Below are 15343 nucleotides of genomic sequence, written 5' to 3'. Positions count from 1 at the left end.
AAAACATGAAAATATGTGCAGGTGAGAAAGGAAGCCCTAAATGGGCTTATTCAAAGTTCTCACCAGGAAAAATACATTGTATTGAAATAATAGCAAGAATTAAAAAAAAAAAAAAAAAAAAAAAAAAAAAAAAAACAGCGTTCAAAAAAGATGGATATAAACAGACAATTTCTCGGTGTGCACGTGCAGAAGTGAGTCCACATTTTATTTGTTATTTACTGTTTAATTGTGTCCTGCCGCTTTTAATGTTGATGTAAAGCACTTTGAATTACCTTGTGTTGAATAGTGCTTTACAAATAAACTTTGTGGTTCTGCGCATGCGCACAATCGATTTTCAAAATTTGCATAATTTCTTGCACGATGTAAAATGGATAATATGGGATGTTGAGTATTTGATTATTCAAAATGCACTACCCATGACATGAATTGCATTACACTTTGTGCACATTATACGATAAAGAGAAATAAACAACAGCAATTATATAACTTTATTTGATATTAATTCATTCATTGGCCTTTATTTAACCAGGCAGGTCATTAAGAACATTCTTATTTACAATGACGGCCTGCCAAGAGACAAGGACCACTTGGGGGAAAAGGAAGTGGGCTAGGGAGTAAAATACAGTGAAATTGTAGCTCTGCAAAGGTAGAAAACCATTAGGGAGCATTTTTTTGGCAAAGCAGCAGAAATCGGCAGAACACCGGCGGTCACGTGACTGAGCCCAGACCGGGTTCAGTCACGTGACTGAGCCGAGTCCATAGAGGTCTCTGGTTTAGCCTCTTTCTGCACTGGTGGCTAAAGTGACACAAACAAACCGCTCCCAAGTGACTCGTTTCGGGTACATTGGTCCGCACAAAGATATATTACGCATCTGGAAATGTTACGTAACTGATTTAGCAACACCAAAAGCCGGTTTATCCCCGGTAGGACGGTTTCTCCCCCCCCCTTTATGAAGTTGTTAATGCTGTATTTGTAAGTGACAGCTTCGCCTTTGAAAGCAGAGGTCGATGTTTCCTCATGTAGGATTTGTGCTTTTATCCGTCAAGAGCATTTACGGGTTGGCGAGAAAGACGGGTAAGAGCCGAAACTATACATTCTTATTCAAAGACTGTTCATTCCTGGGCCTGTGTGATTATGTAGATGTAATAACTCATAACTAAGCTGCTCTTGGTTCAGTTAGGAGCAGTACTCGAGGTGTAAAAAAAGAATCAGGGGGGATGGTGGATTTTATCATATGGGGACAGATAATTTGTGCTCATTACAAATAATATAATATATTACAAATAATAGCAGTGACCAAAACACCTGCAGAAATACTGCAGGAATGACATAGCAGCAGTTAAATGCAGCCTTCTGTAAGCTTTAAATATCCACTGGGCTTACATCAAATACATCAAAACACAACAATAAAAAACACTTTTCTGAACTTATCAATATGACTCTGTCCTTCACAGGATAAGTAAAATGGATCACTGCAAAAACTCACAATCTTAACAAGAATATTTGGCTTATTTTTCTAGTTAAAATGTCTCATTTTAGTAAAAAAATCTTATTACACTTAAAACAAGACTCATCACTGGAAAAAACAACAATTTAATAAGTAGAAATAAGTAGAAAAATCTGCCAGTGGAACAATATTTCTTTGCTTGTAATGAGAAGATAAATCTTGTCCCACTGGGAGATTTTTCTACTTATTTCAGGTGAAAATTTACTTGAAACAGGTGAAAATTGTCAAATAACTTATTTTTCTGGTGTTATTTTTCTGGTGATGACTCTAAATGTTGAAATAACAGTAAAACCACATTCATTGATGAAATGACATAAGGGATTGAAAGGGGGGATGTCAGTTTTACAGGGGGGATGATTTTTACTGTTTTTATTTCAGGGGGGATGCCATCCCCCCTCATCCCCCCTCAACTCCAGTACTGGATGTAATAACTCATAACTAGGCTGCTTTTGGTTCAGTTATGAGCCACGTGTGTCACCAGTAAACTATGTAACCTCAATTTATTTGATAAAAACACATCTCTAACGAAGTAAAGATTTCATAACCTGCCAACATGATGAAATCTTGTGGTCTCCTTAAAAGGGCGTGCATTTTTTTCAATTTATTCACATTTTGGGTCATTTCATAGCATTTCTCATTTCTCTTCAGATATGTGTGTCTTCATTTGACAGAGCAGAGGAGGTACACTTTGGGCTTGCTTGCCATGGGGAACTCGGGCAGTAATAACCTGGGGATCCCGAAGGCCAAGGGCCCCCATCCCGTGGGCTGCACAGACTTCATGATGGACCACAGCGCACAGGTGAACGCAGATGTTTGTCTCTTTGAGTGCAATAAGAGCTTTGTTCAGGTTTAGAGGTACAACTGGTCCAGTAAGAAACGTAATATGAGGAAACTAGTGGACACAAATGCCATTATATCCATCACACTTGACAGTGGTGCTTTTGTTTTATGATTTATTTATTTATTTAACCTTTTTGTTTCTGTCTCGTTACCAGGGAAGCTTCTTCAGGCTTTACTATCCTTGTCAAGAGACGGAGGAAGCAGAAAAACCTGATTGGATCCCGTGCAGGGAGTATTTTAACGGACTGGGAGACTTCATGAAAATCAGAAGGAGTCTCAGTGAAAGGATTTTCAACTACCTCTTTGGTACGTTTCTCACTTTAGTTTGAATTATTCACTCTATGTGTAACTATTTAAAGCCACTGTATGTAATAATACCACTGTTACCCCTTTTCCACCAAACCAGTTCCAGGGCTGGTTCTGGTTCACAACTCTTTCAACTTGTGAACCAGCTGAGAACCGGTTTGCTTTTTCATAGCTCGGGTGCTAAGGGGAGCCACGCTAGATATGTCGCTGCAAACGTGAATTACGTCGCTGCGTTTGTGTTGGCGTGAAAGTTGAAGCAACAACAACGTATTTTTCTAATACCGACTTCGTCTGCGTAGCATCCTCCGTGGACCTTATTGCTAGACAAGTTGTCTCCTCCTCAGACCCATGATGCTTTGCTGCATCCATATCAATTTGTCACTTATTTGAAAATGTCGCCGTCCCCCAGTCTTGCTATTGCCGTTGGTCTTAACAACTCCATCTCCTCCACTTACGTAAGCGGTTCTTTCCTCTAGCCCAGCATAGAGTTGGTGCTACCTTGGAATGGGTTTTTCTGGCCCAGAGCCAGTTCTTTGTCAGTGGAAACAGAAAGCCCGGTTCCAAATCAGAACCACCTTGGAACTGGTGGATAAGGGGTATTTTTGGATCACATGGGGGCATATAGCCCGGATGGGCTGTGCTGATCTTCTGACAAGTCCTATAATAACTTAATCCCACTAGAGATCCGCCAGGGCCGGACACATGGGCTGTACTCCCCTTTCATGACAACTTTCTGACTAGGGCTGAACGATTTTTGAAAATAATCTAATTGCGATTTTTTTCCTCAATATTGCGATTGCGATTTAATATGCGATTATTTTTTCAAGGTCCTATTCTCATGTATTTTTCAGCTACACAAGCAATAAATCAGTCTGTTTTATAAACAGGGGTGCACACAAGCCGGTACTCGAAGGCCAGTCTACTGCACGTTTTAGATGTTTCCCTGCCTCAACACAACCCTGATAGACAAGGCTGTGTCACCAACAGAGTTGTGTAAACCTTGATGACATGTTGATGACGACCAGTGATTAGAATCAGGTGTGTTGAAGACAGAGAAACATCTAAAACATGCAGTAGACTAGCCCTGGAGTCCCGGCTTGTGTGCACCCCTGTTTATAATAAATATATAAGATTACAACAATAAAGAAAAATCTGTGGCTTTACCTCTTTAACACGTCTACACACGTCTGTACACACGAGTGTTATGGGTCGTTCTCTCTGAATCCAATCACAAAACACCAAACCGGGTTAAACTTTAGCCAAAACGAGGCGTAGTTTAATAGAAAAACTCCCACAGGGAAGTCAGAACTTCTTCACAAGTAACTCAAAAATCACAGGGAGAACAAAAACACCAGCAAACAACTAACAAACTAACCAACAAAGCTCCCAGAGTTAACAAAACGAACCAGCAATGAACAACTGGCAGCTCTTTAACCTCTCCTCCTGATGAGCTGACGAGCTGCAGCTGTGGCTCACAGCGACTCCGCTACCGGGCTGCAGAGGAAAGCCCCGCCCGGCCCAGCCCTAACACTGAGGCCCTGGTAGCCATGGTTACGCGGCACTGTTGACTTTTTCTCCCTGCCGGCTCTGCTCTTCCCGCTCTGCTCACTCGCACATTACGTGACCAGATCACGTGACTGGTCAAATCGCAGCCTTTGCGGTTAGAAAATCTTGTTTTATCACATCGCGATATTATCGCAAATGCAATTAATCGTTCAGCCCTATTTCTGACACAGGGGACTACGTACACTCTGTCCTTAGTTTGCAAATAAGGTCCTGTTTCAATCTAAAAGTGCCATTGTGTTCTCACCGGAGAATAAGTACGCAAGTATGCGATTTGGAGCGTATGCTGCCCCCTCATGGCCAGAAGTGTCAAACCTCCATCAGGTGGCTTTAATAACATCAAGTATATTTCACTGTCACAGTGAAAATGTAGTTTTCAGCTGCTCATAATCAGTTGGATGACACTGACGGAGAAGTCCTTCACCGTTTCCTTGGAGGTTTCCACATTATTATTATTATTATTATTATTATTATTATTATTATTGTTATGTGTAAATGTCCCCAGCTTCTGGCGTTGAGGCTTGTAACTTCTCCTCTTCATCCGAGTCATGTCCCGCATGTGTCAGAGTCGTGGTTTCAGCTGGAGGTCCAAACAAAGCCGTGTTGTGGGCAGGTTCCTCATTTAAACCAGATAAGGAGCGAGAACCAGAACTGGGAGCAGGGGATTTATGCCGTTTGTGTTTACAAGCAGCTCAACGGTGGTAAAGGTGCTAATCAGGAACTGATAGTGCTGCATATTTATTGTTTATGCCTCTTTCTTTTAATGTTTGTCCATCATTCTAAGCAGTTTCCCTTCATCTCTCCGGGTTTTTCATGTTAGAAGAACCTGTTTCAATTTTATTTGAATACATATTTGATGACTTTGAGGAAGCGACGAACTCTTGGAGTCTCTTGTTACTACAATTGTCAAAAAAAATCACCCAAACTAACTTTGAGCTGACGAGGAAACTCGTGGAAAATGATGGAAAATAAGGCCTGAAGTGGACGTCAGGTGACCATTTCTGTCTTGTTTTCATTGTCTTTGCATCTATTATACCTCCAAACAGACTGTAGTTAATGATACTTTATTCTACTTTACAAGAAGAAAAATAAAATAAGCAGGAGGAGGGCCTTAAAGGAAGGATAAGTAATTTTGTTGCTTCTAAGACAGAATAATTTTTGTTGTGTCTAGAAAAGATCTCCTCGCCATCTTCGAGCTGCTCATCTCACGAATTCTCTTTAAGAAAGAAAAAACAGTCTTTACACGCTGCTCTTGTTTCTCATAAACTGGAAATAAAAGAGAGGGGACCCCCCCACACAGGGAAAGGGAGGACGACTCTAGCTCTCTGTGTTTTTGTTGATGTTTAAAATATCACAAAACATCCCGTCAGCTCCGACCCGTAAACCTTTAAGAGATGAACCAGAACCGAACCAGTCAGATCCAGAGATTAAAAGTTGCCAACGGCGGCAGGGTTACAGATCCTACGCCGACAACTCTGATCGGGACGGCTGATGTTTGGTGCATCCTCACTAACTCATTTCTTTCCCAATATTATAATAAAACAAACCAAAGCAGTTTAATCGCGCTGGAAGCTGTTTACGTCTTCCTTGATGTGCCTCGGAAAACCTTCGATTTTAAAGTACTAACAGTGTTCATATCTTAATCTTAATCATATCCTGGCTTTATTTAAAGGAGCTTGAGGCAGGATTGAGGCAGGATTTATGAAAAAAATTTGTATACGTTTTAAGTTTTTCTAGTAATAATGTCAGATGAAGCGTTCCAAACCCAAAAGAATGAGCCCTCTAGTGTATCTCTCCTTTGCCTTGAACAGGCTGTGTGCTGCAAAATGTGCTGCAATTCGGTCCCGAATTTCCCGCGCTGGGCTGCGGATGTGACGTCACATGACGCTGCATGTGCGTTTTCCCCGTTCTCCCGTGCCGGCTTCACTGTTGGCTGCAGTACCCCCGGCGGCCATCGTGGCGAAGGGTGGCGCTAGAGAGTCTCATTTCTTAAAAGGAGCCTCATGCTCCTTTAAGCGTCACATTTTCAAGACTTAAAATCTTTTTTTGTCTTTATAAATTCAACTGAAACTTGCAGAAGTTTGTTTTCTGCTAAAGTTTCAAATTGCTTCCCGGTTTAGTCGGAATCGGGATGTTGGCATCGTGGGAGTCATCTTTCCGAGGCGTTGCCGAGCAACAGCGATGGGTCCTCGACAACAGTTAGCAGGAATAATGAGGCGGTTGGTTTCACTTCTGCACTTTTACGCCCACTTTTTAGGAGCCGCTGGGAAAATAAGGGACTTGGCTGAAAACTGCTGCTTAAAAATAAATAAAATAAACTAATGTTTGCATTCTTTGTTAATTTCAGGGTCCTTTAAGATCCCAGCCTACTTGGACGCGCCTTTCAAGTCCAATGAAAAATGTCCGGTGATTATCTTCTCCCACGGCCTCGGGGCCTTCAGGTGTTACTCTGTCCTGTTTTCAACACTTGTGCCATTTTAAATCAATAAAACGGTGGACTGATCAGCTGCTCTTTGTCTCGCCGGCGTCTCCAGGACCTTGTATTCAGCTATATGTGCAGAACTGGCCTCTCAGGGCTTCATCGTCGCGTCCGTGGAGCACAGGTAACTATTATCATCTCCATTAAAGTCAATATTAAAGTTTTCAGAGCAGAGAAGTCTCCTAAATGATCAGGTACCTGCACGAGAGGACGCGGCTAACGCCGGAGAGGGCGGTCGCGTGTCTCAAACGGGTTTAAAACGACGAGGTGATTGTGAAAGCGAGGCCTCGTGTCATTTGGAAGAACTTGTGGCTGAACGGCGTCCAACAGTGACAGCGAGCGGAGAGCAGTCTCGTCTGTTTGTCCGCGGAGGCAGAGGGGAAAGGGTGTGAGGACAATGGTACGAACCAGCTCATCACATTTCTTTTCAGTATAGAGACAAGGGGTCCTTATGGAGATGAACAGAATGGTCAGAGTTGACACCCGTGTGGACTGAGGTGGTTTGTCAGGGACATTCAGCCGTGGGTTAAACGCTGAAGCCGCAGCCGGGGCACGTGGGTCGTCACAGCCGCGTCATCAGACGGGCCGTGCTCCACGCGGCCGCGGCGACCGGTGGTCAGGTGTCGGCTCAGTCAGCGTTAAATCACTGGACCTGGCCTCAGACTCGTGTTTTAGTTCCTTCTCCTTCACTTTGGTGACATGTTTAAACGTGACGGTTTGTTTATCCCGTAAACATGCAGACGAGCAGCAGGGACGACGAACGGCCGTGGCTTCGCTCCGTTGAAACAGGATGTGTCATGAAACTGTTGAAACCAAAGCTTTTCTGGTTGCATGACGGATGTTGTTTTTCTCTCTCTCTCTCTGCAACCCTTTCTTCCTTTCCAAACTGCTCTAAAACGGCTTCTCCCCTTCATGGATGTGCAACTTCCAACAGTTTTCCTCCAGAAATCTGAAGAAATAAGTGTTAACACAGAAATCAGCAAAAGAGGCTTTTCTCAGTGCGGCCAAGCTGGCTGAGGGTTGATCAACTGGAGGCAGTGTTAGTGTTTTTATTAGTTTTTTTTTTTAAATCCCTGATTTTTTCCCATTTTTACCACCCTGTGCTCCTACCTAAGTTAGATCTGGGTCAACAGATCATCCGGATCCTCCCCACCCCATCTGGCGCCCCGGTTGGCCAGAGGGGGCATGTGTAGCCCAGGACTGTGTGCATGTTTTTGTGAGGGTAGCTCACATTAGCTACCCAGGGGAACACGGGGAGAACATGCAAACTCCACACAGAAAGGCCCTTTCACCAACCCCACCCAGGGTGTGGGCGCTGAAGTCATGGATGTTAGTTTTTTTTAAATGGCAAAATATATTTATTATTTCTTAGATTTTAGCCACAAGAATGACCTGCAAAGAGAAAAAAAAAAAACACAAAAAAAGAACAAATATAACACAACTAATCTAATCAATCACTAACTAAACTTTAACTGCAACGTCACTTCAATAATTCAACTGAATTCATAATCCTCAATTATGGCATTCCATTGATTCTCTATTGGACCAAAAAACAGAAAACCTCTCAAACCCACACCTGGCCAGGTATTTAAAGGGAGCCTATTATGGCATCAAATACCTATTTTAAACAGGCCTTGAATGTCTTAAAAACAAGCTTTTGATTGTTTTTGCTAAATAAATTAGAAATTCAGCCTCTGAGCCATGTCTTTATCTTCCCATTCTCTAACCTCATTATCTATGAGGGATTCTGAGTGGGCGGGGCTATGATAATGAGGCACTGTGCTGATTGGCTGCCTGAATGACGCGATACACCGCTACGAGAAAATGGTGGAAGCTCCGGCCGGTGGAGTTAGTTGTGGGCGTGGTTTCACACATCGGAGGCCAACCGATGTAAATTGCATTTTCGTTTACGTAACGAAAGGGAGCAGAATCTGAACGGCTCGTAGATCCACATCAGACTGGATGGCTCATCAGGGCGGCTCTACAGACACTGCAGAATTTGGTTGCTTTCCTCCTTCTCTGAGTTGGCAGGCTGAGGGGAGACCACTTTATATATGTTAAAGCAAGAAAAAACGTGTTTTTCATAATAGGTCCCCTTTAACTACCTGGACTAGTCCATTCCACATTACTCCTAAAAATAAATTAACTATTCAAAATACATATTCTGTTTAAAATACAATTAAACATCTTACTACAAAACACTTCTATCAAAAGACAATTATTTATTTCCTTCTACAACACCATAAAAGTCCATAAAAATCCATAAATAGCCCCAAACACCCCTCTGATCCATCTCCATTATGACATCACAGCCCCACACTTCAAACGTCCGCTCAGACTTATCAGTCCAATTTTTTGGTACCATTTATCTGGTTAGTACAGCGGTATTGGGCCGCCGCACCGAGAGAAGCACATTTAGCTGATTTCTGTCCTGGAACATAGAAATTACTCAAAAACACCTAAAACTGCTTTCCCCTTCTTAGATATGCAACGTCCAGTAGTTTTTCTGCAGTAGTTATAGGAATAATCTTTATTTGTTGGTAAACATCATATGAAACACACTGAAATGTGCTTCTAACCCATCACTAGTTAGACTAGGAGCAGGGGGCGGCCACCCGGAGAGCAATTAGGCACAAGGTTGTTATTTTTGGCACATTTCTAAAAATAAAAACTGTAATTTTTTTTTCTTTCAAATCCCCTTTGATATTATGTTTGTTTGTGTTCTGCAGAGACCAGTCCGCCTCGGCTACGTATTATTTTCGTGAAAAGACAGACGAGGAGAAGGCGAAAGACAACTCGAGCCAAACTCCAGCCGCGGCCCAGAGCGAGCTGGTGACGGAGTGGATGTACTACCGAGCGCTGCAGCGCGGCGAGAGCGAGTTCCCGCTCCGAAACAAGCAGGTACGACCATGGGCCGACATCCAGACTAAGTGCAGAGTCACTGTGAGGAAAAGAAACTCTGCTTCGTCATGTGCTGTGGGTTTCGCTGCTGCTCGTTACGCAACGTCTGCTCCTCACGCTCAAACCACATTCGTCTGGTTTCACCATTACATCGCCCTCGCTCTCTATCGGCCGCTCCTGCGTTAACATGTTGCTTTCAAAAACAGGGAATGAACTTGACGGAGATGAATGAAAAGAAAAACAGCAAAGTGTGCTTGACAGCACGTATCTTGTCGTCATAAGTACCTACCAACTCATAAACGTTTAGATCGTGGAGTTACACGTTTTATTACAGGGCCACCTTTGGCCAAGTCCACAAGTATTTGCCAAACGATACGTTTTTATGGTTTAGCTTGTACACACAATCAAGATGTGATCAAAGCATTTATCTTTAGGAATTACAGCCATTTCAAAGAAATAATCTCCATATTCAGGGGCTCAAAAGTATCTGGACAGTTGACTAAAAAGAGGTAAATTGTCCAAATGTGATCCGTTCCCTTGTTACCTCAAGACCAAGACATTTGACGTCTGTTTGACTGAAGCTACCAACACGATGTTCAGGGGGGCTCAGTGTGAGTGAAGGAGGCCGTCATCAGGATGGAGAAACTAAATAAACACAACATGACGTTTACCTGAAGCCGAATCAACCGTTGAGTACATTCTTCAGGTGAAAGAAGGATGACCAAACCGAGATAAACGTGCGTCAGAATCAGAATGACGGTGATAGAAGTCAGGAGAAGGAAAAGGACGAGCTTGTGATCCCAAGCAGAACTCAATGTGTGTCCAGCATGGTGGAGGTGGTATTATAGTATGGAACGATGATATGACTGTTGATGACTTGTTTTTTTCTCCTCAGGTGAAGCAGAGAGCAGACGAGTGCATTCTGGCGTTGAATAAACTCTTCGAGATCAACTCGGGAGTCGCCGTTGAAAATGTGTTGCAGACGCGCTTTGACTGGACAACGCTGGAGGTAACGGCGCGGTTTCATGTTGGGTTTTAATCATCCAACCTCAGAAATATAACACACGGGACGCTGACGTTCGTTTCTACTGCTGACTGTAATTTTCCCGTCTTCTGCCAGAACACCATGGACCTGTGTCGAATAGCAGCGATGGGGCATTCGTTTGGCGGAGCCACGGTTATTGAGGCTCTGTGCAAAGAGGTTAAGTTCAAGTATGTATTTAAAAAGATACATTTATTCAACTGCAGAGACTCAAACTATGTTTGAATTGAATTTAGGGTGATGAAGAGATGTAAGCACTTAATAATCAGAAGGAAAAACGGGTCTGGATTCGGGTTCTTCAACAAAATATCACTGTTTTTGCACCGTTGATTTGAACTTTTATACTTGCTCTGTAGCCGTGCCGCTCCTGATCAGACGAGGCAGCGCGTTAATGGAAAGGTCATGTGTCAGTTCTTGGCGCAAGACACAATGAAGTGCAGCTCTGGTATCAGAAGTGCTGAAGCCCCGCCCCTCAAACGCAGATAAGCCAATGGCTGTTGAGTGTCAGTTCCTCAGGGACCGGAGCTCGGACATCTGCCGCTTTAGAAAAACCAGAGCTGCTAACTGAACCCCCAGATGATAAACAGGGATATTTACATTTGTTCTGAGGTAAATAAAAGCAACAATACTGTTAACTCTGCCGTTAACATGAGCTGAATGTGTTTTACTGCAATCGTTATGCAGCAACACAACATATTAATACTAATATTAATCCCTGCTCATGTAAGTTTACTTGAGATTATTGAGCGACCGAGCAGCAGACTCTGAGTTATAACTAAAGTTGGGAACTGGCAGCATCATTCATTCATCATTTCAGATCTATTTCTGCTGTGTAGCACGAGATCTGTAGTTCTGTCTTTCCCACTTAAACCAGTCAGAAGTGAATTAATTTAATCTTCAGGTGTGGTGCTTGAACAGTTGTGATCCTGGGTGGTTCAGGTGTGATCACGACGACGGCGAGACAAGGCTTTCTCTGCTTGCACTGGGACCTGCAGACCCCCCCCCTACAGCTTAACTTTATCACCAACTGTGTCCATGTTTAGGTCGCGTTCACATCCCTCTGTGGCGAATTGAAGCCCTATTTAAATGAAAGATGGTTCTTTTGTGTCCAAAATGTGTCTAAAACCTCTTGGGACAAGGTTTACACGCAGGGAGTCGCCGTTATAAACCTGTAAACAACAAGATAAACGGTCTGAGCTGGTGACAGTAACTGAAGGGGGCAGAATTTAGCAGAAGTTCAACACTACAGATCTAGACGCCCCCATGTGGGCAGAAGCGGTACTGCTAGACAGAGTGGTTTTAATCCACCAGCCCCCTCTAATACATTCATTTTCTACCCGTGTATTCCTACTCGGACTCATGGGGGTCTGCTGGAGACGGGGACATAACGCTTCCCTTTTTCATGATGCAGTTCATTTTACAGATGGGCTTTAGTCACAGCATCAGACTCACCAGGGTCCATTTGCTTCTAGGACAGCTCATTAGGAGGAATAAAGTTTTTTCATGATTTAGAAAAGGGTGAGTACAGCTCAGTACAAAGAGGTTCTTGGTAGAAAATCCGCTCCAGACTGCGGCCGCCGTCGAACCAGAGCACATGGGCGGTTTAGGGATTCCCTAAAACATCTGTGGAGACCTGAAGACGGCATGTTTCACCACTTTAATCTTCGTCTCCATGTACTTCTTGTTTCCAGCAGTTAGATATCCTAAGCAGGTTAGTTAAAGAGTAATGCGTACGGGTAATGTCCCCTACAAGACTCCACGGTGTCGTCCATTCCAGGTGCGGCGTGGCCCTGGACGCCTGGATGTTTCCCGTCGGGGACGAGGTCTTCCCTCAAATCAAGCAGCCGATCTTCTTCATCAACTCCGAGAAGTTCCAGTGGGCGGGAAACATCAGCCGCATGAAGAGGCTGGACTCGGCCCTCATCCAGAGGAAGATGATCACCATCAGGTACGGCATCCGGACGGCTGAGGGGGAGCTCTGATACGTTCTGGTTGATGAGAGCATCGTTTCTCTGGTTCCTTCAGGGGAACGGTCCACCAGAGCTTCCCGGACTTCACCTTCCTGACGGGAAACTGGATCGGGAAGCTGATGAAGCTGAAGGGAGAGATCGACCCACAACTTGCCATCGACCTCTGCAACAAAGCAACCTTGGCTTTTCTGCAGCGCCACCTTGGTACGAGCACCTCCCTCCCCGCCGCCGCTGTCACTCCAAGCTTCTGGTTGAGTCTGTTCGGTTTTAATTTGTTGGGCTTCGCAGGTTTTCAGAAGAACTTTAATCAGTGGGACCATCTGATCGACGGGAACGACGAAAACCTCCTTCCAGGAACGAATGTCACCCTGCTCCAGTCCTCCATCTGACCCGCTGCTGCAGGAGAACCCGGGGCGACCCGACGGCGGCCGGCTCTCGCCTCCTGCTCCACATTCATCGCAACAGTCCCAGAAATGTCAAGCCAGGTCTACTTGGCATTTTCAATGTTATTTTGAAACAAGTTTTTGGAATAACCACCGAGAGGAAAGCCTGTCTACCTCAACAGCAGAACCGTTGCTCTTCCAGAGGAAGCTCCCGGCGGAGTGCCGTTTGTTTCAGGAGGCCTGAATGTTGCGCACAAGCGGCTCAAGACTTCCTGTTATCGATTTTCTTTTTTTAAAGGAACCCCAACTAATCCGATTTACCGGACCTAGTGTGCCTTAATCTCTCGCTCCTACCAAATCACCACTTTAATAATGCATCAAATCTTTCTAATACAGTAATCCCTCGCTATAACGCGGTTCACCTTTCACGTCTCGCTGCTTCACGGCTTTGCACTGTGCATCGTGTTCCGCATTCTGATTGGCTTAACAGTCTCGCCGCTTCTTCACTTCCTGTGTCAGTAACGCTGGTCGCTTAGCAACAATGCTGAGAACGGCCAATGAGCTTCAGCAGCAGCTCAAGAACGGGACCCTTTGATGAATCGTTCATTACAGTCTCAGATATAATCCATGGTGGCATGTCGGTTTATAAGAATCTTTTTGCCCAGAAGAAAAAAGAGCGACAATAACTAACCATAACTATGTTCTTCTCTGGAAAAAAACACACCTGCACCGCGGCTTTAGGAGAAAAAGACACTACCGAGCGAGTCAGGATGCAGCGGCTCAGAAGAGCATTGAAATACGCGCCAGTCACTATCTGTCCTACTGTACTTATTGTATTTTTTTTATAATCATTTTTATTTTTCTCCCGTTCAAATCCAATTAATCGGGTCGCGGTGGGGCTGATCTCCGCAATTTGAAGCCTTGTATAATAATTGTAAAAAAAATTCTATCACGGGTTCTTTTTTGGAACGTAACGTTGGAAAAAGGAGGGATTACTCTATATATTTTAAAATGATAACGTCCGCCTTTGCTTTATGCAGCGCAATGCAGTGTGGGTCGATGTCGTGAGACGCGCACACTTCACATCACAAACCCTCAGATCATGAAGGATTCAGCCGGACGCAGCGTTGCTGTCCAGTTCAGCTGATTTCAGGAAGCCGCTGCTGCGTCGTACAGATCCGCGCCGTCGGTTTCATTCCCGGGAAACTCCATGTCCAAAACATCAACAATCCGCTGTCTCTCCGTTGCTCTCTCTCGCTAAGTAACCGTGGCAACAGATAGTGTCGCCTTCCCAAAATGCTTTTCACCCTGGCCCATCTTTAACAACAATAATGCATTGCAACGTAAACAAAGGTGCACTATAGGAAGGATATTCTCTTAATCTTTAAATATATTTTTTTTAAAAGCACCTTGGGACTCATATTAACGCAACCCATGTCCATGTTAATCAATCAAGCCATACATGTTGTATTAGTTTGGGTTCTTTTTAAAGGAATTCTTTGAATCACTTCTATTTTTGTAAAGAAATTTAACAGAATTAAAGTTATCTAGATAATCGTCCCCCGAGAGACGAGTAACTGATTGATGTGAGACCTTCGTATCTGAACAATCGACGAGGTCAGGGTCTGATTGCAGATTGGTTTTAGTAGCGTAGCGCGCTCTGACTCGTACGTGTAGCTGAACACTACAACGGCCACGTGAACACGTTATGTGCCAAACTTCACGGTCGAGTTCCTCCTCTGTGAAAGACGCTCAGCACTTTTATACAACAGCATTTTTACAGAAAACAAATCCAATAAATAAACCTTGATTGTAATTTAAACGTCAAAGGCTTCGTCTTCCTCCTTCTGCCCCCCTCACCACACCACACACCCCAGACACAAAGCTTTACCAGGTTGCCTGCTATGTGAAATCATTCTTGTGGAAGTGAAGAGATGCTCCAGTTGTCACGGAAACACCGAACTGAAACTTTCCACCCAGAATGGTCCGACGGCTCGTCTTCAGCCCGACTGGTTCTGGATGAAGTGAAACCATCGCTGGCTCGAAGCCTCCGAGGATCAGAGACCTGGACGACCGACAGCGCTAGCAGACGTGAGGTTCAGCCGCTTCAATCAAGACAGACAACTCGTCTCTACAGACCTCAAACATGTATTGACCAACATAAACATATTTTCCAAGCATGCATTTACAGCCAATACAAAAATGTCACTTCTATATCAAACAAAAAATAAATAAATTCTTCAAAGAAACGTGCAACAGCCTAGAACACCTGTAACTACAGCAAACACAAGAAGATCCACAAACGTGGATAATAAAAGGAGTAAAGACGACCTGCTGATTCAAAATAAATG

General features: G+C 43.9%; 1 protein-coding gene across 3 annotated transcripts; it reads left to right on the top strand.

Annotated features, from left to right (window-relative positions):
* Positions 1–752: 752 nt before the first annotated feature.
* Positions 753–14821, top strand: pla2g7 (phospholipase A2, group VII (platelet-activating factor acetylhydrolase, plasma)). Of its 3 annotated transcripts, none has more exons than XM_061747073.1 (11): positions 753–1075; positions 2180–2307; positions 2504–2654; positions 6565–6658; positions 6752–6820; positions 9426–9597; positions 10493–10606; positions 10718–10809; positions 12417–12587; positions 12665–12813; positions 12898–14821. In XM_061747073.1, exons 1-11 carry the CDS (start codon positions 1009–1011, stop codon positions 12996–12998), a joined length of 1308 nt encoding a protein of 435 aa, XP_061603057.1. In that variant the 5' UTR covers positions 753–1008; the 3' UTR covers positions 12999–14821. The 3 variants fall into 3 exon arrangements, with proteins under 3 accessions (XP_061603057.1, XP_061603059.1, XP_061603058.1); XM_061747075.1 differs by having other exon boundaries at positions 755–1075; positions 2185–2307; XM_061747074.1 differs by having other exon boundaries at positions 756–1075; positions 2157–2307.
* Positions 14822–15343: the final 522 nt, after the last annotated feature.

Source organism: Cololabis saira, chromosome 18 (genome assembly GCF_033807715.1).
Source record: "Cololabis saira isolate AMF1-May2022 chromosome 18, fColSai1.1, whole genome shotgun sequence".
Lineage (NCBI taxonomy): Eukaryota > Metazoa > Chordata > Actinopteri > Beloniformes > Belonidae > Cololabis > Cololabis saira.
The sequence above is the reverse complement of the archived record's forward strand: the minus strand, read 5'-3'. Positions and strand labels throughout refer to the sequence as shown.